The sequence below is a fragment of the Equus asinus genome, chromosome 14 (genome assembly GCF_041296235.1).
Source record: "Equus asinus isolate D_3611 breed Donkey chromosome 14, EquAss-T2T_v2, whole genome shotgun sequence".
In the NCBI taxonomy this organism is placed as follows: Eukaryota; Metazoa; Chordata; class Mammalia; order Perissodactyla; family Equidae; genus Equus; species Equus asinus.
The window spans coordinates 39289527-39311304 of NC_091803.1; the positions used below are offsets into that span (position 1 = coordinate 39289527).

The window sequence follows — 21778 nt, forward strand, 5'->3', positions numbered from 1 at the left end:
CTTGCCAAAATACACACCGCCTGTCAAAGAGGTTCGGTTAACTCAAGCAATCGAGCCTACAACCACTACCTGCTGACCAGCACACTCGCTACTAGAAGCCCCCCCAGCTGGTTGAAGTTTGTTTCTCAAGTGAAGGCGGCAAGAGAAGGAAAGAGGCCTCTCTTAGTCCATTCGGGCTGCTGTAACAAAGCATCACCACCCGGTGGCTTATGGACCACAGGAGTTTGTGTCTCACAGCCCTGGAGGCTGGAGGTCCGTGATCCAGGCACCGGCAGATGTGGTGTCTGGGAGGATCCCTTCCTGGGTCATAGACGGCCATCTTCTTGCCGTGTCTTCACATGGCGGCAGAGGGAGTTGGCTCTCTGGAGTCTGTTTTATAAGGGCACTAAGCCCTCGTAACGTCATCACCCCTCAAAGCCCTCGCCTCCGAATACCGTCACATGAGGAGTTGGGTTTCAACATAGGAATTTTGGGGAGACACAAACATTCAGTTGATGGCAAGAGCTTTAAGACTGTTCCCTGCCCCCCCCCCCCCCCGTGATTATATGAGTAACAGTGTTCTCATCCCCTTCTTCCAGTGTTGTATGTAAAGCTTGGCTTCAGTCGGCCATTCCCTGTTAACGTAATCTGCCAGGCTCTGTTGACGGATGTTTATAAAGTAAATTGTCCGTGTCTCACTTGAGAAGACTTACATTCCTCAAGCATGTTCAAATATTCATCATGATTAGGCAAATTGATAATTATATTTCCTTGACACATATCCTAATTAAGATTGCTTTCTCCTAAGAAATAATTGTCTTTCTGAAAAGTTTACGACATCCATTTTGAAGAATTTCTCCAAGGGAGAAATATCAAGATAAAACATGTTTAAAAAATTTCCTATATTTAATTGTTTTCAGGTCCTAATCTATTTTTCCAGTTCATTTTACCAGTGGAAATTTTTCCCCCTTGGAGAACAGGGCTCTTCAATGGTTTTCTTAAAAAGATTGTTTCCCTAGACATTTTAAACCTCTGCAGCTGTTTCAGAGCAGCTGTCTGTACTTGCCGATGATGGCTATTTCTTGGTCCCTTCTGGAAACCCTCCCACGTGGCAGAGAATGAATGGCGTCTTCATAAAAAATAACTTACTATATCTCTTCCAGGTCTCACCTAAGAACTTTTCTGGAAATAGTAATGTTTATCCAAGTCTGAACGGGGTTGAAAATATTGTGGTTTAGAAAATTCTAACAGGTCAATGAAGAAAATGAAATGAATGCTGTTAATTGTGCCTACCTTTTTGTCCAAACCAGTTCTCTCTTAATTGAGAAGGCCTCCTATGGCTAAAAGAGGAATTTTGATGATTTCTCCCTTCCTCATTATTTATCATCAGTCAAAATTAGGGTGTAAAAAGTTCCCATTATAGCATTTCCGAGACAAATGAAATTTTACTTCGAATGCCTTTATATTTTTGCTTTTCTGTTTTTTAATAACTTCATTGAGATACCATAACATTCACTCATTGTAAGTTTACAATTCAATGGTTTTTAATAAATTTACAGAGTGGTGCAGCATCACAATTTTAGAACATCTCAGTCTCCCAAAAAAAGAAACTCTGTGTCCATTTTCAGTCTCTTCCTGTTTTCCACTCTCAGCACAGGCAACTACTAATTTACCTCTATAGCTTTGCCTTTTCTGGACGTTTTGTATAAATGGAATCATGTAATCTGTGTCTTTTTGTGACTAGCTTCTTTCTCTTAGCATAGTCTTTTCAAGAGTCACCCATGTTGTAGCGTGTATCGGCACTTGGTTGGGTTTTACTGAACAGTATTTACCCCATCATGTGGATAACCACATTTGTTTATCCATTCATCCATTGATGAATATTTGGACAGTTTTTGGACATTGATAGACATTCCCTCTTTGGTCACTGTCTATTACGAACCCAGCTGCTATGAACTTGCACGTACAGGTCCTTGTATGGACATAGGTCTCGTTTCTCTTAGGTAGATACGTAGGGGTGGAATTGCTGGGTCACAGAAGGAACTATGTTTAACGTTTTAAGAAACCGCCAAACTGTTTTCCAAAGCAGCCGCACCATTTTACAGCCCCAGCAGCAGTGTATATGGGTTCAAATTTCCCCACATCCTGGACAACACTTGTTATTGTCTGTCTTTTTGATTGTAACCAACCAAATGGGTGTGAATTGGTATCTCATGTGGTTTAGATTTGCATGTCCCTAATGGCTGACGATGTTGAACATCTTTTCATGTGCTTATTGGCTATGTGTATGTCTTTGAAGAATATCTTTTCAGGTCCTTGGCTCTGTTTTTAATTGGATTACTTGTGTTTTTATTATTGAGTTGTAGGAATTCTTTATATATTCTGGGTATAAGTCCCTTGTCAAATATATGATTTGCAAATATTTTCTCTCATTCTGAGGATTGTCCTTTCCCTTCCTTGATGATATCATTTGCAGAACCAGAGTTTTTAGTTCTGAAATCCAAATTATCAAGTGTTTCTTTTATCGTTTGTACTTTTGATGTCATATCTAAAAAGTCTTTGCCTAACCCCAAATCACAAAGATTTACTCTTGTGTTTCCTTCTAAGAGTTTAAGTTTACTTAGTTTAAGCTCTTTCATTTAGGTCTAGGTCCAAATTCAGTTAATTTTTATGAATGATGTTGGGTAAGGGTCTAATTATTAGAAAATTTCCATTGTCTTTTTTTCTTGTAGTAAAAGCCTGGTAGTTGGTCAGTGAATAGAAAAAAAGAGGAGAATCATAAAAAAATTGTACATTCTTACTTTTAACATTTCTTTTTAATGCAAACTTAAATGCACATTCACTTACCAGCCTTTGAGGTCAGGCCAAGGACGTGTCTTGGAGTATGGGTTTACAGATGGGCCTGCCGTGGGCCCTTTCTTGCATAAACAACATCCGTAATGAATCTTTTCCAGTTTGGGGTTTTTCCAGCGCAGTAGTCAGTTAAAAAATCACTTGGAAGGCACTCTGAAGAATTCTTCTAGGTTGATACTTTCCTTTTCTTCGGTTCTTTTGTACTTGTTTCCCCAACACCTAATTCAATAGTATTCGATTTTTACCGGCTTGCCTTTATTGTCTTCCCAAGGCATCCATCTGAGTTTTACTAGAAATGCCCCTTTTTACATTTATCCTTCTCTGGCTTACACATTTCACTAAATTAATGATTTAAAAGTAAGTGCTAGCATAAACAGATTTGGGGACAACTCCCGATGGACACACGGTGAGCAGGCTCCTGGAGAGGCAGGGGCTGAGGTGCACAGAGCATGGGGGTCATCAGCTTGTGGGGCAGTAGTCGGCGCCTTTGTGGAGGGTGTGGTAAACCCTTCATGCCCATCTAGTGGAGGTCTGATGAGAGAGTGTCGTCTTCACGGAGCTGACTGACTGACAGCTTTGATATTTGTGCAGCATGCGATTTTTAACTTTGCCAAACCCTCCAACAGGGAAGGGGCAGTAACATGGGGCGGGGAACTGGAGAGTCCAGGAGGCCCAGGACTGCACCAGCCGCTCTTAGAACCAAGTCAGATGTGTAGTCAGACACTCAGGAAATATTTGTTGAGTGAAAGAATGTCCAAACTCCCCATGTACTTTCGTTTAAAAGAAAAAGGGAAAAACCCCTAAGTCGTGCTGATGTCGCAGGTCCTCATTTATAGATGAAGGCAGGGTTTTGGCTAGATCTGTCTTGAGGTGCAGCTGCAATGATGTGTGTGCTTTGACTTCATCTACATGGGGGCACTGTGGCACTTTGGTGATTTCAGGTCCTAGACCAGTAAGTGGAAGGGCCCAGAACAGAAGACGGCTCCTGGTTCCCGGCCCTTTGGCCTCGCCACCGTGAAGGCACTGGAGTAGGGCAGAGCTCTTCATCTTTCCCCCGTCTGCCCCCACTCGCCTGTTCAACCAGAAGCCTAGGAGTCGTTCCTGACCTCTGCTTCTCCCTCGGCTCTGCGTCCAGGATGTCCACAGTCCTGTCCATTCAACCCCAGAGCGCACCTTGGTTTTGTCCACCTCTCTCCTTCCCGATTCCTGCCACTGTGACCCCAGCCACTCCATCTCCACCTGGACAGTTCCAGCAGCCTTCTGCATCCACTCTTGCCCCTCCGGTTCACTCCCTGTACGGCATTCAGAGTCACCTTTGAAACAAACATCGAGGCCAGCACCCCTTGACATAGCTTTTCTCTCCCCTCTCTTTTTCTCTCTGTGCTTGCTCATTCTTCGGGTCGCAGTTCAAGGAAGCCCATGCGATTCTCCCACTGTAATTAGGTCCCCTGTCATTCCCCTTCACCCATTCTTATCCTTTATGACACTTATTACAGCTTATAGGTGTGTATTTCTTCCAGTGGCTTTGATCTGTCTTCCTGCCTCTAGACAGTAAGTTCCTGGAGGGCAGGAAGCCTGAATCTAGGATGGTCTCTGGCAGTAGAGGACATTCAGTGGCCATTTGTTACGTGAATAAATGAATGAATATGAATGAATACACTACCCCTGGATCACATGTGTATATCCACCTAACCCATGGCTTAACACACACTCTGTATTCTCTAGACAAAACAGAACAGAAAGCAAGCTATCGACTTCATCAGGAGGATCCCTTGCAAACCAGGCCGGGTGGCTCTGCAGTTTGCGCATCACTCACAGGCTCCACTGGAGGGATCCTTGTTACCAGGTGGGAGCCCCTCAGGGAGCTGCCTCTGCCCCCTCAAGGGTTGCCTTCTCCCCGCATGCAGGGCCTCTGTTCGCCCAGCCCTGGGCCTGCAGGGCTGCCTGTGCCCAGAGAGGGCGCCGCCTTCCGGTCCTCCCCGATGTGCTGCCTGGGCCAGCAGCCGCCCGCTCTCTGGGTGGGGGAACATGGGGGAAAACGTTGGAGCAAGCCTCCACCCCAAACAGGCAAGCCTCAAAGGGAGGCCTGCTTCTGAAAAGCGAGAGAGCTTCGGGAAATGTGCTTTTCGCCCTTTAGCTCCGGCCAAAGCCAGTGATGCTGAGAGCTGCCTGGCCGAGTTGCCCTGGCCCGTCCGCCTTCTTGCTTCTCTGAAGGGTTCAGATAAAGACTTTGGCAGGCCCTTCACCCCCGAGTGGCGAGTGTGGCAGCCAAACTCTAGCTCAGAAGCTTTGTGTTTCTCCGAAATGCCTTCTGGATGCGTCTAGGCCTAGAAAGGAGAGGATGGGTAAATTCACCTTGGTATTTAGGAAACGCAGTTTGGAGAGACTGAGGATATTGCTGTCACGGTTACTTCTTTTGGGGGAGGAAGGGGTCCTGAAGGACACTGTTTTTTTAACAGCTTCCCATTACGTTCAATTCACCCTTTTAAAGTGTACAGTCCAGTGGCTTTTAGTCTGTTCCCAGAGTTGTGCAACCTTCACCACAGTTGATTTTAGAACATTTTCACCACCCCAGAAAGAAACCCCGCCCCGCTCAGCTGTCGCCGGGTCCCCCCCCCCCCCGCCCCCACCCCTCGGCAGCCTCTGGTGAAGGACGCCGTTGACTGCTGTGTTGAGTTCTGGCAGTTTGACAGTTGGGACATTTGGGTTGTTAAACCAGAAAGAGTCCCAAAGTGGTGAAGATTGTTTTGCTACTGGTTTTTTTTAACCACTAAAATAAGCCTAGTCCCCAGAGATGGGGGTATTGCTGCAGACGTTTAGGCTGTGATTCTGTGCAGATTGCCACGGTGAGAAACTGCAAAAATTGCATTTCACTGGCATTTGCTCTTTAGCCAGAAGCCTCCAGGCAGCTGTAACGCTGCCCATCTTTGCCATCTTATAACCAAAGCAGGATCCACAGTAAGTGAAGGAAAAGATGTTCAGACCAAAGCAGGAAGATATATACGTATGTGTGTGTGACCAAATATTTTCTGAGCCCCACTTTGTGCTGTGGGGAACCAAGAAATGAGTGAGATTTCGATTGCTCTGCCTCTGCTAAGACAAGGTAGGAGTTACCGTGAGTAACAGTCGTGGGAAGCGAAGCTCACACTTGAACGCTTACTGTGTACCATGTCCAAATGCCTTACGTGTATTAACTCAGTAATTTGTCACAACCACCCTTTTGAGATAGTGCATTATTATTTTTTGGGCAGGAAGATTGGCCCTGAGCTAACATCTGCTGCCAATCTTTCTCTTTTTTTCCTCTTCAAACCCCCAGTACATAGTTGTATATCCTAGTTGTCGTCCTTCTAGTTTCTCTATGTGAGCTGCTGCCAAGCATGGCTTGACGAGTGGTGGTAGGTCCGTGCCCAGGATCTAAACCAGTGAACGCCGGGCCACTGAAGTGGAGCATGTGAACCTAACCATTATGCCACTGGGCTGGGCCCAGGTGTGTTATTCTTAACAGATAAAGAAACTGAGGCCAGAGAAGTTAAGGAGCACACATCATGTCACATGTTTGATAAACTGTGGAATTTGAAGCTGGGCACTCAAGCCTCGGAGTCTGGGCTACGCTGGGACCAGGTTAGGGCTTCAGGAGATGGAGGCCCAAAGTGGTACAGGGGCTTCAAGCCCCTCCCCAAGCCCACCTGTCCCAGGATGATGCCTCGCTGCCTTGTATTCACATTTGTCCCTGGTCTCAGGGTGTGATACTTGCCGTGCCCTCTGCCTGGGTGTGTCCCCACAGCTCTCCCCATCCTTGGCTCTCATCCTTCAGATCTCAGCTCCCGTGTTGCCTCCCTGCTCCGTCCACCCAGAGCTCTTCCACGCGCCAGCCACCCTGTCTGTGCTCACCCTGATTACTTCTATGATAGTAAGGAATACATTCTGTAATTGACTTAGCATTGACCTGTCCATTGTCCATCTCCCCACTGTTCTGTAAGGTCTTAAGGAATGGGACCTGTGGCCTTGCTCACAGTTGAATGACCAGAGACCAGCCTGGCACCTGTCATGTAGTGGGTGCTCAGAACAAACATGCCAAATGAGGGACGGAGGCAGAGCCGCTTCTGCTTGCAGGGGAGGGAGGCAGTCTTTGTGGTGGACGTAGCGTTTGAGATGGGCTGGGAAGGATAGAAGGAATCTCAGCAGGAAGAGGTGGTAGAATGAAGAGCATCCCCTGGAGGAAGGGGTGGGAAAGCTTGGGGTGTGTTTGAGAAGCAGATAAGGGTCCATTGGAGGGATCCTGCGGTATTCTTTGTACAGGGTTTCCCAACTTCGGCATTGATATAATGGGCTGGATCATGCTTTGTTGCAGGGCTGCCCTGCATAATGTGGGATGTTTAGCACCATCTCTGATCTCTATCCATTGGATGCCAGAAGTACCCTCCCCCTCCCAGTGTGACATGCAAAAGTATCTCCAGACATTTTCCAAATGTCCCCTGCGGATCAAAATCGCCCCTGGTTTGGAGCCACTGGTCTAGAGGGAACAGTAATCAATATACCTGGAAAAGTTCTGGGCTACATTTTAGCCCCAAGTGCCAGAATGAGCAAGGATCCATTGACATCTTCATTTGTCCCTTCACCAAGTGTTTACTAAATGCCAGGGACCAAATGATACATGCTGACAATGTACTGGGCAAAGAAAGGAAACGTGGGCTCTTCCTCATGGAGATTAGAGGGTAGTGGCCCTTTAGCAAGGGGGTTTGATGATCAGGGTAAGGGTTGTAGGAAGAGTCACAGTGGCGGTGACAGCCTGAGGTGGATCAGAGCAGGGAGCACTGCGTGGTGCTGCCCTGGTGGGCCCGGGTGGCAATGGCAAACACCTGACCCAACATGGTGGCACTGCGAAAGGGAAGGAGGGACTACTGCAGGAGGTGCTGCAGACGTGGAAGCCACTCTCCCTGGGACCGAGGTGGCAAAATCAGGGCCATCAGGAGAAGGAGCCAGTCTTGAAGGAAAGACGGTGAATTTGTTTGTGGGAGTGTTGTAAGGTGCTAACAAGACCAGCTGGGAGCTTGGACATATCCAGAAAAAAAACATACTATTTTCTACTCGCTTTTTAGTTGATTCTATGGCTTTCTAGTCAAATGGAGAAATGTGGCCCATGTAGTCCCAACTTGTGTTATTTTGAGTCAAATAAGTTAACAGGGTCCAAAACATGGAATTCTTAAATATCCTCACAGTGCGGTGATGTGGTGGTGTAGTGATGGGAGCCTCGTTAATCAGACTGCTTAACCAGTATCTTACTGTTTTAACTCTCCTCCGAAAGGCAAAGTAGATTTAGAAAGTGAGACTTTGCTTTATAAGTATTAAATTAAGAAAGCTATCATTGTATTCCACCTTCACTCATTCTAGGTTGCCTATGAAGTAGCAGGTTTAGCACATCATGACAGCACAAATTATTACAGTATTAGGCATTAATTAGTGACAGGACTGACTCCCATAGGCCTTTTCCTAGTTGGGTGATGAAAATGATGGTTCATCTGCTTTTGGGGGTGCATTAGTCGTTGATTAACTGGTCATAGCGAAAGGATCAATGAAATTTCTAATTCTTGTTATATATTAAAAAGTCAGCTTTCATTAACAATTGACAGGTATGCCCAAGAGGTGTAATAAAGATGAGTGAGAGGGAATATATCAGCAGAGACAAATCCGAGAAAACATTTAGTTTGTGATATTGAAAGTGCAAACTGTGAGAGCAGTTGCAGTTTGACATCTGTCTTTGGGGCAGGATATTGGCATGTAAACAGTCTCGTAGGAAGGATTAACGGTAAGGCATTGTATGGATTTTTACAGGTTTTTAAGATTCTTCTGTGTATACTGTTGCTTTGCACCCAATAATGCTTAAAGAAGATTCACAGGCCTTTCCTGTAATACATGCAAAATCCTGTCTTTTTATCCCTCAATTTTGAAAGATGCTTTCTTTGATAATCTCCATTAGTTAGCTAAAATTTGGAGGTGGCCAGATCTTGTTACTGTCTACACGAGTGAATCAGATTTCTTTCTAGGACCAATATTTCCTGTACCACAGAGTTTTAAATTAATTTAAAACTTGATTTAGGCTGTGGTAATAAGTTATGGTAACTCATTGTGGTAACTCAGAGCTTGATTTCTCTGGCTTGTCATCTGGACAGACTTTGGCACTCCTAGCTGGATAGGTCTTCCCAGTGATCGCACCTGTGTGATCACCTGCCTTGAAATCGGGATGCTGGGCATAATGGGCCTCGTTCTGCCCCTCACCCTTTGTTAGATCTCGATCAAGTTATTGACGATTCACCTTGCCGCGTCTCTCCTTCCACACCTCTGAGCAAAGTGGGAGAGTTATCATAGATAAGGACTTGTCATCGCAGATGGCTACAGGGGCCAGGTGGTGAGTGGGGCCAGGTGTGAATAGTGGTAAATTGGAGAGCACACACCACTGTAGAGGGACACCCACTACTCAGCCCCAGCCAGTCATTGGCGCACTCCATTTGGGCCTGGTGTGGCCGATTTTCCAAGAGAATCCAGAAATCCAGGTATATATGTGAAACTCATGAATTAAAAATGTTGGCAACAAATTCAAAATTTTATAAACACTGCGTGGGCCAAACAGAACGCAGCTGCTAGCCAGACCGCATCCAGAGACCTCAAGTTTGTAATCTCTGGAAAAGGTCACCAGTTAGCCTCCCACAGACATTGGATGTTCTGGGCCCCAGCCTGTACCGTTGGCAGGGGCTGTGAGCGCTCGGCCTTGCCAGCATTATCTTTCTGTACGGTCTTCTTGTTTACCAAGATATTCCATTCAAAGGAGACTTTTTGGAGACAAAAACGTCTTTATGGAGGTGGACAACCTGTGGACAGCCCAGGGCACATTCCATCTGGGCTGCGGCTCTCTCCTCCCCAGGCCGGCCTGGCAGCACTGAGATTCCAAACAGTAGAAGCTGCTGCTCCTTCACTGTGTGACCTTGAACTTGAGCTGTGACTAAGGTCCCTAGCCAGGCCTCAGTATTGCCCCATGGTTAAATGAAAGGGCTGGTTAAAGTAACTCTGAGCATCCCTCCGGCCCTGACTATTTCCACTTCTTCAGTGGGAAAAGGTGGGCTTCTTTAGATCAACTCTTGGCCTCTGTAGGATGAACTGCAATAAATGGGCTCTCTCAGCCTAGTATAGGAGGGTCAGATGTAACCTCTGGTTAACTGAGATTAGTGAGGCTAGCCCTGTTTAATGTTATCATCTGGCAGACAGACTTGCAGATGGGCGCGATGATCCTGGCCTCCTGCAATTCCTGGCCTGCCTGATCCCCTGCTCTTGAGTGTGGGCTGGCCTAGCGATTTGATTGTCATGAATAGACCACAGCAAAGAGATGGGATGTCACTGCCATCATTATGTTACATAAGTAACTTCTGTTTGTTAGCTGCCCCTCTGTCTTGCTGGCTCTGATGAAGCAAGTTTCCATGCTGTGAGCTGCCATGTTGGAGAGGCCTGCATGGCAAGGAAATGAGGGTGGCCTCTGGTCCACAGCCGGGAAGGAGCTGGTACCCTCAGTCCCACAGCCCCCAAGGAATCTTGTCAACAGTGCTGTAAGTGAGCTTGGAAGCAGTTCCTGCCCATTGTGAGTCTTCAGATGAGACCCCGGTCTTGGCTGACACTTTGCAGCTTATGAGAGACCCTGAGCAGAGGACCCGGCTGAGCTGTGCCCAGATCCCTTGACCTACAGAAACTGTGAGATAATTGTGGATTGTTTTGGGTCACTACATTTGTGGTAATTTGTTACATAGCAGTAGGTAGCTAATACACCATGTCTCTGAATTTGTTAAAAACATGAACATTGAAAAATTCATTTCATGGTGGACATTCTTATTCATAGCCGATTTAGGTGTTTTAGTTAAATGTATGCTTTACGATGTGTTAACACTAAGTGCGCTTTAGGCATCATGCCGAGGTTTATGTCAAATGTTTAAAAGATTAAAGTCTTGTTTTGGTACCATCTGGATCAGAAATGAGATCTTAATTTAATCAATTCACCTTATTCTTTAATTCATTCATTCTACATGTGCTTAATTTATCTCAGTTTGACCTTTGTCTTATCAGAGTTACCAATTAGAATCCCTAACTGCATTCTTTCATCCATTTTGGAAGAAAAATAACAGACCTCTCTGTTGTGTGTTTGAAAGCACACATGCTTGCTAATGGGTGCTTTCCTTGTAAGCTGCAAAGTCAGGTAAAATCTAAAGTGTTAGAACTCACGAATTGGTGATGAATTCCTTCATTAAGTTCTTACCTTGAATCTTGGAATTGTTACCAAAAACCTTGACTTGGTTTTGAAAGGCAATTTAAAGGGTGATGGTTAGATAGTGGGTAAGATCAGGGGCTCTTCAGACTCAAATACTTGAGCTGGACACAGACAGGGACCTAAAAGTGAATAGGAAAATGGGCAAAAAACACCACCTCTAGTGACAACCACAAATCCTCCAAGACGTTATTTCAAGTTATTTCAATTTAGGGAAAGAAAAGTCATTTTGCATCTGCTTCTTGGCAAACTTGCTTAAGCAGTTCTCTGATCAGTTGCAGGCCAGCCCTTCTTAAATTTGGATTTGCATACAGTTCACCTGAGGCTTCGTTACAATGTAGATTCTGACTCACTGTGTCTGCAGTGGGCTCGAGATTCTGCCTTTCCAGCAAGCTCTCAGGTGACGCTGCTGCTGGTCCTCCGGCCACACGTTGAGGACTGAGGTGTATGCCCAGCCCTGCCCTCTCGCAGCCTGCGTCTTGGCTCCTCTCTCGTCATCCTCGCCTTCTACCCTCCCTCAGCCTCCGTTTCTAGGCAATTCTGTTCCTCAGTTTGGGTTTATCAGGCATTGACCCTTTAACTAAGCACTTCTTTGGGAAAATAAAAACAAAACCACTGGATTCTTAAGTGCCCTTTTTAATGCTCAGAGTATGTATCTGGGTGCTTTGGGGATGAGCCTCAGTGTAGCCAAACTGCCAGAACAGAGCTTTCAGGGAGTCTAGAGAGAGAAGCTGGCCCATGCCCAGGGCGCAGACACTTGCTCCGCCCTGGAAGGGATGGCGTCATAAGCTTTCCCGGGTCTCGTAGATGTCAGGTAACGAACACCTGTGCCCTGTCCTGGGCGTCACTTTGGACTTGGATGAAATAATTTAATGCAAGTATTGTTAGGAAGTCACTTTCCTCATGTAAAAACCTGCCCTGTTGAGGGATGGGGGAGATATATGTTTACGAAAGATTCCTCTCTCCAGAACCAAGCATTATAAGCCTCAAATAGCTTTAATTCAGCCTTGATTAAAATTAAGACGAGACCAAAGACCACAAGCTTCTGTAGTGGGAACCTTAAGAGGATCCAGGTGCTTTTGAGAATGCAGAGCCCTGAGTCAACAAATTGCCTTTATTACATAGATAAAGTAGATTGAATATTGATGTGTGAGCTGTCGTTCATTTTAGGTCAAATCTATTTATTTTGTACCTTGTCATTATAAAATGGAGATTCTAAGTTTTTACTAAGTACACGCGTAATAATGAAAGATTTATTTTAATACCTCCAAGGACTATTGACTTTTCAAGACGATGACTATTTGTCATAGGAAACTGTATTTGTTAAATCGTTTGCCGTAGAAAACCGTTTAATAATTCTGTTTGTTGTGGAAGATTGATTTATGCTCCAACCTTGGGGTGACGATCACCTCCCTGATCGGCTTCTGATTAATTTATCCAGTTTAAACGGTTCTGCAAACTGCCTCAGAAACAGAGACATAGCTACAAGCATGCATCAGGGTAAAAAGGTTATTATTCAGATAAATAAATGATGCTAACAACTTGACAACGCAAATCAGAACCTCAGTTTTTTTTGAGACACCAGCCTTCAGCTCTTAAGGAAATCTTGCTGCCTCCTTCCTGGCCCTGATCTTTAGTGCCTGATCCATAGGTGTCTGTTACTGTGGAACAAATTACCCTGAAACTGGGCATCTTGAGACAAGAAGACAACAAGCCTCATCTCACAGCTTCTGCCAGGGCTCTGCGTGCAGCGTGGCTGGGGCCTTCTGCCGCAGGGTCTCACAGTGTTCAGTCAGGGGTCACCCAGGGCCGTGGGCTCATTTGGAAGCTCAACCAGGAAGGGTCCTCTTCGAGGTCACTCACGAGGTGGCCAGCAGGATTCGGCTCCTTTTGGGTTGTTGCATGGAGGGCCCCGCTTCTCCACAGGCTGTTGCCTCAGTTCCTTTCCACGTTGGCCTCTGCATAGGGCTAGTCACAACACGGCAGCCTTTCTCCTCCAGAGCCAGGGCTCCGAGACAGAGTGTGAGAGCGAGCAAGATGAAAGTCATGGTCTTTTTCTAGCCTAATCTCTCTCTTTTTTTTAACCACTTCATTGAGGTGTGATTGACATGTAAAAATTGTACTTATTTAATAATGTGTACAACTCATTGAGTTTGGGGATAAGTATATACCTGTGAAACATCACTACCGTCAAGGCCATAAGCATATCCATTGCCCCCCAAAGTTTCTTCCTGCCCCCTTTATTACTATTATTGTTGTTATTTTTCATGTGTATGGTAAGAACACTTAACTTAAGATCTACCCTCGTAGCAAACTTTAAGCGTATAAAACAGCATTCTAACTATAGGTGTTAGGCTGTATGGTAGATCTCCAGAACTTCTTTATCTTGCATAACTGAAACTTGTACCCTTGACCAGCACCTCCAGCCCCTGGCAGCCACCATTCTACTCTGCTTCTGTGAGTTTGGCTATTTTAGATTCCACATATAAGTGACATCATACAATATTTGTCTTTCTGTGACTGGCTTATTCCATTTAGCTTGATGCCCTCCAGGTCCCTCGATATTGTGCCAGTGGTGGGATTTCCTTCTTTTTTAAGGCAGAATAATATTCCACTGCGGGTATCTACCACGTTTTCTACATCCATTCATCCATCCATCGATGGACTTTTAGGTTGTTTCCGTATCTTGGTCCCGCCTCATCTCTGAAGGGACATCCCGTCACTGTATTCTGCTTGTTAGAAGTAAGTCAGTAGATCCAGCCCACACTCCAGGGGAGGGGATTGCACAAGAAGGTGAGTATCACGATGCAGGATCTTTGGGGCCTCTTGAACTTTCTCTGCCACACGTAATCCGTTGTGGTGCTGAATGGCTGTTCTTAGCAATGAGATGCACACAGCAGGGTTTTGTGCAGTCGTTGTGATTGAGTTCACGTTGGTTGTGATATGACTTGAGTGGCTAATGTTCTGAGCTGTCAGTCAAGAACGTGTGGATTAACATGTATATACCGTTTGTTTTATAAAGTATATATAGGTTGTTTGTTTGCATGTGTGTCTTTTTCAATTCTGAAAAAGGAATTAAGAAGGAAGGGAGGCCGACAGCCAGAGGTCCACTCTAAGCTGATAGTCAGCTAGGTGTGGTGGGTGGGAGGGTGGGCATGGAATTGAAGAAGGTTACGACTGGCTCCTTCTTGCCACTTAGATCTTAGCTTAAATGACGTCATCTCAGAGAGAGTCCCTGTGCGCCCAGTTAAAATCAGCCATTGTTCCAGAACGGGCTCGTGGCCCGTAGCACCCTCTGGCTCTGTTCGCCGCTTATTTCCTTGTTTGCGTCTACCCATGAGAGCTCAGCCCCGGGAGAGCAGGGACCTCACCTGTCTTGGTCCACTCACGTGTTGTCAGCAGCTCGCCTGGGCCTGGCAAACAGTGGGCTCTCAGTAAATATCTACCAAATAAACGAATGAAGCAAACATGTAGACACAATATGATTCCAAGGAGCTTTTTGGAAATTATAGTATTTTCATGACTTCCAAAGGAAGTGCCACTTATTTAGGTAACATGCAAATGCATTAATTTCTTAAAAAGAGGAAAATAGTCTCAAGATGGTGGGGTAGTTTTGTCCCTGCCACTGATGGCTGGTGGGCCATTAGGTAAGTCATGTCACCTCTCTGGGCCTCAGTTTCCTCAGAGGATACAGGTGGGGGCTGTAGATTGGGGGTCTTCAGACTGCTTTGTCCCCAGATCCCGATTGGGCAGAGTAGGCTCCGTGTTTTCAACACTGATCTGCCACATAAGGTTTTGTTTGAAGAAAGGATTCTGTGGCCAAAAAAAAAAAAAAGTTTGAAATGCACGGGACTTCTGTGCCCACGTGGCCATTCCGGCTCTGCAGGAGCAGGCACTGGTTACAGTTCTTTTGGTGATGAGGGTAGAGACCTGTGGTCCCCGAAGCTTCGGGCCCGCAGAACCAACAAAAAGGGCAAGCCTGATAATTTTGGTGCATGCGACCCAGCGCCCTTTCTAAGAACCTGAAGAACCCCCTCCGTTCCCCTCTTCCCCCGCCCCCAGCCTCACACCTCACTTATGCCCACATGGTGCTGCCTTTGAAATGTTAGCATCCATTTTTTTTTTCACATTGACTAACTCGTTTCAAGATTTCATTTTTGGCACTGCTTTTCCCACCAGATAGCCGGAGCTTCCAAGCTCCAAGTTTTATAATTAAAATTCTGTCACATCCCCGAAACAGTGCAAATTGTGCCATTAAGCCTGGCATCAAAGATTTGGAAGCATTTCACTTAGTGATTTACATATAATACTTCTGGCAGCTTTCAATTTTGGGTATTTTTAATTCTAATTAAAAAACTATTATTGGCCATTAATATCCTCCATACAGCATGCGGTTGTGCCTGTGCGCTCCATTTTGGCCGTCAGGCTTTTAAACAAACAGCTTGGCTGCGTGGCTGCTGCAGCCCACATGGTTTTTCCTGGCCTTGGGGAATCACCAGGTCCCAGGCATAATTAGTATAAATCAAAATCCTCTAGACTATGACAGGAAAATGGTATGTTTGAACAGCAGCTTATTAAAATGACCTACTTAATTTAAGAAAAATATTGTATCCGCTCGCACGGTAACCTGGATGCTATCCCTGACAGATTTTGTAATACTTCTTTTCTCTCTCTCTCTTTTTTTTTTTAAAAGAAAAAGAAAGGGAGTGGAAAGGCCCGTTCTACTTCATCCAAGGGGCAGACCCCCAGTTTGGACTGATGAAGGCCTGGTCCACTGGGGAGTGTGACAGTGGCGGTGACGAGTGGGGACAGGAGACGCGTCTAACTGAGCAAGCTGTCCGGGCCGTCAACAGGCTGAACCCCAAACCCAAATTCTTTGTTCTGTGTGGGGACCTCGTCCATGCCATGCCAGGTAAGACTTGGGGTGTCGCTGTGACCTTTTCTCCTCCACCCAGTCATGACTGCATTTGGGCAGAAAAAAATGGATTTCTGTTGAAAGATGTCTTTATTCAGTAATGGCTCATTCCTTCCTGACTGTTGCAGTATCATCGAACATCAGAAAATGCACACTCATTTTATATTTAGAATTTGGCGAGATTAATCACGGTAATTAAGCAGAGCTACAGTTCTGATGATCTGAGCTTAGTATGAAAAATGGAACAGATTCCCACGTGTCACCTTTCTTCATTTCCAGGGACAAACTTGAACCGCTTGCAGATACTATATTCATAAATGTAATCTTCTCTTCTTGCTTCCCCCCTTCTTATGCTTTTATTTCTTGGGTATTTGTTAGTACGTTTTCAGTTTCAAGTGACAGAAATCTAACTTAAACTAGATTAATTTTTTTTAAAGGTATGTATTGCCTATGGGACTGTAAAGTAAAGGGGCATATCTGGGCTTCAGGAATGGCTGGATCCAGGGGCACAGAGGTTATTATCAGGACTTGGTCTCTCCATCACTCCGCTGTGCTTTCCTCTGGGTTGAATTCATTCTCATGCAGGCGCTCTCTAGGTAGTGGCTCCTGGGAGCCCTCTAGGTTTATGTCCTTCTAACAGAGACCATAACAGAAAGAAAATGCCTTGGTGGCCCAGTCGGAGTCCTAGACTGACGTCCTTCCACCATCCAGCTCACATGGTCCCCTGGAGCCAGGTTGCAGGATCAGCTCCACTGCAAGCCGGTGATCAGAACAACAGAATGGTTCCCCTAAAGAAAAGTGGGATACTGGGAATGCGAAAAGAGATGCCTTCTAGAACTTACTTCCTCCCCACTCTTTTTTTTTTCCTACTCTGATATCCTTCTTTCTCAGGAAGGATAAAGTCCAGCCAGCAAGCATAAGCAAGTGGAAACTGCCCCTGCCCGTTGGGGAGGCAGAGCGGGCGCCCATGGCCACTCTTATCTGTGTTTCAGTCTCTGCGAAGTGGAACATAGATGACCAGAAGACCACTGCAGAAAGTGCTGCGACGGCCATGGGTATTTGTTTTTGGTGAACGTTTCCTTGTAAACCAAGACTGTCGAGTCCTGCTGTGATTTCTAACGCCTCTAGGTGCCGAGGCGCTCTGCAATAGCCCCAGGTGCATTGTCTCCTCCCCATCCAGGCTCGCTTGCCTGGCAGCCCAGCTATCCAGAACAATCCCCGAATGAAGATGTGACACTGGAAAAAGGGCTGCCCGGAATTGCTCTCCCTGAAGTCCAGGCAGTGTAACCGGCAGGGAGAACCTCCGATGTCCCTCATTTTGTTTACTTGTGTTTTACACAAAGTCATGATTGTGGACATGTCCGCGTCGTTGACCTCCCGCTGAGTAGAACCCAGTGATGTCGTCCCTGGAGAAGCAGCCTGTCCTGCTATTGGGCCTGCACAAAGGTGGCAGGATGGTGAAGCGGGGAAATAAGGCAGTGGACAAAGACCTGATCGAGGGCTCAGGTGTCCGGGCTGCCAGCCCCACATCTGCCACTGATGCACTGGGTAAACTTGGACAGACCCCTTACCTTCTTAGAGCCTCGGTTTCTGAGCCAAGAGCCCATAGAAGCAGCAAGAATTGAAAACTTCGGCAGTCTGGGGTTACACAGCACAGGGGCAGATGGCCCTCTACCTCTGTGCTGCTGGTGAGTGTCTGAGCAGGTCGCTGCAGAAACACATTCTCAAGGATGGTCCTGAGTTTCATGTTGTAGAGAGGTAAAATTGTAGCGCCTGTGAACTTGGCCGCGCTTTGGTGACTCTCGGCCGAGGCTTCCTGGGTGCTGAGACCGTCCAGTGCTGAAGTGGCCAGGCAGTGTCCTGGTTTCCCAAGGAGCTGGGAATCTCAGCAGGACTTGGAGTCTTGGTTTCAAGTAAACCAAGGGAAGGTCTTAGTTGACAAACAGACTCGTGCTCCTTCCAGATGGTCTGATTTGCAGTTCTCCGTGTCTTTGCAATCATTTGGCCCAAAATGCACTTGTAGCATCAGCTCAGGCTCTCACCCTGGTCCACACCGTGAGCAAACTTCTGCTTTTCTCGGACACTTGAAAATCAGATTCCGAGTTTAACGTTTTTCTGTCCAGTGGTTTCTTTTCTCTGAAAACAGAATAATTACGAGACTCACCAGAATTATATAACATGTTCTTGTACAAGTTTACCGACTTGTTCTGAGTTATGTTAATGTATTCAGTCATATTTCAAAATAAGATTTAAAATAAAAGCTTTCCATGTGATTTTATTGCCTCTTAAAGTATACTGAACATAAGTAAATTAAAAGATACAGTTTTTATGGCCAACCCTACCAGTTGTTCAGAAGACCTCGTAAATGTGAACTGGCAAACTTTCGAATAGAGATTTTATATTCACTGCAACCCGAGCAGAATTCCTGCCTGTTCTAAAGAGGGATTGTTGTATGAGGTTGTAACTGAGCCAGCGAAGGGACTGAAACTGTTTTGAATATTGTGGTCTGGGATTAAACAGAACGTTTTAAAGCTAGTTACCTTTTTTTAATATGCAACTAGTGTCTATTTAGCCCTTATTTAGCTCATATGCGAAGGCAGATGCTAGAAAAGTAATTATTTGCTTTGACTGCTTAGTGCATGGTTAATTATCTAATGCATATATTAATAGGCAAATAAAATCAGAAAGCATACTTTTAATTCTACCATAAATAATATCTCGGGCCAAGTAGTTTTAGTTTCAAACTGGAGAAAAAGAGCTTTTAAGAGTAATGCTTCTTCTAGTGAAAGTCATAATATACTTTTCCATTATAAATATCCATCATAATATTTGTTCATCCACGAATATTTATTGTGTGCAAAGTAAGTGCTAGCTGCTGTGTATGTAATAGCTGGAAATGAGAGACCGGGGCCTTCCATGGAGCTTAGAGTCTGGGAAGGGAAGCCGTTGGTGCCAAGGCCTGCAGGAGAAGGCCCAAGAATTATAGGACAAAGTCCATTTAGTTTTGAGACACACGTTTTCATTCTGCATCTTTGTGGTTGCCTTGGTATTTTCTTATTTTATAAAGCGTCTCTATGGGATAAGCAACGTTATCAACAGCAGTTGAAGATTTGTACAAACATTGAGACCATTGATTTTCTTTTTAATTTTATTTTATTGAGGTCATATAGGCTCATAACATTGTGTAAATTTCAGGTGTACATTATTATATGTCAGTTTCTGTGTAGACTGCGTGTTCACCACCAATAGTCTAGTTTGCATCCGTCACCATACACGTGTGCCTCTTTACCCCTTCCACCGTCCCCCAACCCCCTTGCCCTCTGGTAACCACCAATCTGTTCTCCTTGTGTATCTGTTCATCTTCCACACGTAAGTGAAATCACGTGGTCTTTGTCTTTCTCTATCAGACTTATTTCGGAGACCATTGATTTCCAGTCCTTCGCTGAGCCTAGGGTTGCTTTCTTCAGTCCTCCTGATGCTGAGGCATCAGCCCACTGATCTTGTCCCCAGGAGCCCTGTTAGATTTCAGCAATTATGTGAGAAGCTGACAGATTAGAACGTGATGATACAATTAGAGTGTAAGAGATTCCTTTCGGCCTTTAGAATGGTTTATTATTAACAAGCATCCTAACCAACTGAAACACGCAATGCCGTACTCATTCTCCCCTTGATATGCAGTCTCCTTGAAGAGTTCTTTGTGTGTGACCTCCACTTGGGCAACTGATACATGATTTAGTTTCAGTTGATAATTCAGCCTCAGGAAATCCTCTATTGTGTAAAGTGAGGCAAGCCTGCGTTCACATTAGCCCAATAGATAGGGTACGAGTTGCCTATCGCTGCTATAACAAAGTACTGCAAACTTAGTGGTCTCTTATGGTTCTGGAGGTCGGAAGTTTCAAATGGGTCTGCAGGGCTGCGTTGCTTGTAGAGGTTCCAGCTTCTGGGGGCTGCCCACATTTTTTGGGTGGTGGCTCCTTCCTCCATCTTCAAAGCCAGCAACATAACATCTTCTCTCCTCTCTGAGCTTTGAGTTCATCCTGTCATATTATCTCTATTACTCTGACCCTCTCATAAACAGCATTTTGATTACATTGGCCTGTTCAGATAACCCAGGATCATCTCTCCATCTCAATATCCTTAAGTTTATCACATCTGCAGATTCCCCTTTTGCCCTGTAAGGTGACACATTCACCGGTTCTGGGGATTGAGATGTGGACATCTTTGGGGGGGCCATTATTCAGCTTACCACAGGTGGCATAGGATGGAATTCAGGGTCTGTTATCTGCCAGGAACTGTGCTGCTTGCTCACCTGCTCATTACAGTCTCGAAAAGGAGTTGTCACGATTATTTCCATTTTAACTGATGGTGGAAGCTGGCTCAGAGCAGTTAAGTTCTTTTCCCAGGGTCTCTCAGCCTGTAAGCGGTGGACTCAGGATCTAACTCAAGCCTCTCCCTTTCCAAACCTCATGCACGCCCCCCTGCAGCCTCACTACTCAAAGGGTGGCTCCCAGAGCAGCAGCCAGGAGCTTGTTTGAAATGTGGGATCTGTGCCCCACCCTGACCCGATGAAACAGAGTCAGCATTTTAACAAGATCCCAGGTGAGTCCTGGGGACAATCAAGTTTGGGGAACACTTAATAGGCTAAAAGGCACAGGGCCCTGCGTTTTTTGCTTTTCCATGTATTATGTAGTTTTTGTGTGTTGGCAAGTAATTTGTGAAAATTCCCTTCAGCTGTTAAAGATAATGGTGTTGAGCAAGAGAGTTGTCATTGCTTTAGACTTAGGATGCTTAGCGTTCAAACGGGAATGCCTGAAGTTTGTAGGTTTCTGTTTTGTTCCCTAAACAACGGTTTGAATAACTAAAGCAGGGTGACCTCTGCTATGCAGGGTCCAAAATGGAACTTGACCGGAATATTCAGAAGAACAGCCACACATGTTTGCTCTGAAGGATTTTGTGTGGAGCGGTGGGGAGAGCTGGAACTGGTTCTTTGACTGGGGTCACGTGCATGTGCGTAATCCCTTCGCTGCCATTGCAAAGCTCCGAAAGCTCTGGAAACTCAGAGTTTTTTCTTAAGTTTGGAACTAACTGAGTTGGCAGCAAAACTGACCTGAGCTGACATGAGGCTATGTCATGTTTATAGTCTTTGTTTAGACTGTTTAGCGAGGATATGTGTTTTGCTAGGGAAATATTACTGTGTTCTGTTATGGGGTGCTGCCTGAGACCCAACCTAAGGTGTTATTTGGTCTGTGCTCTATGCCCAGCATTGCTGTTTTAAAGTTTGAAAAACTCCAAATTTCAAACCAGAGCTGGACCGAAGGATTTGGGATATGAACCTATGAATCTGTAATATCGATACTTTTGGATTTACACCTGAAGAAACCTTTCATCACTAGAAGCAGAAGGCTTTTTCCTCTCTCTGATTTAATGTCATTCCCCAAGGTAGCATCTACCCACCCATTGCACGGTCACACCATTTTAGTTTCAAAGTTAAAATGATCCCAGGTATCTCATATTTGAATTTTTGGGACCATTTCTGTTGGAACCTAAGTGACTGAATATGAAAATGGAATTGAATTCAGAAATGATTCTGACAAATTGAAGGAGAGGGTGTGTGCACAAAGGTGATGTTTGCCATAGATAAGCGCAGAGTAATCCGTTTAGGTGGAAAGGTCTTAGCTTCAAGGTAGAGAAGGACTGGGCCTCTGCAGATATGGCTGCAAAAGGGC

General features: G+C 45.4%; 1 protein-coding gene across 2 annotated transcripts in view; it reads left to right on the top strand.

The window, feature by feature from the left end:
* CPPED1 (calcineurin like phosphoesterase domain containing 1) overlaps positions 1-21778 on the top strand; it is a 102480-nt gene that overhangs the window by 4986 nt on the left and 75716 nt on the right. For both annotated transcript variants that reach the window (XM_014865188.3, XM_044746737.2), the window contains exon 2: positions 15831-16049. In XM_014865188.3, coding sequence (XP_014720674.1) covers positions 15831-16049 — 219 coding nt within the window. The remainder of the gene's footprint in view (positions 1-15830; positions 16050-21778) is intronic.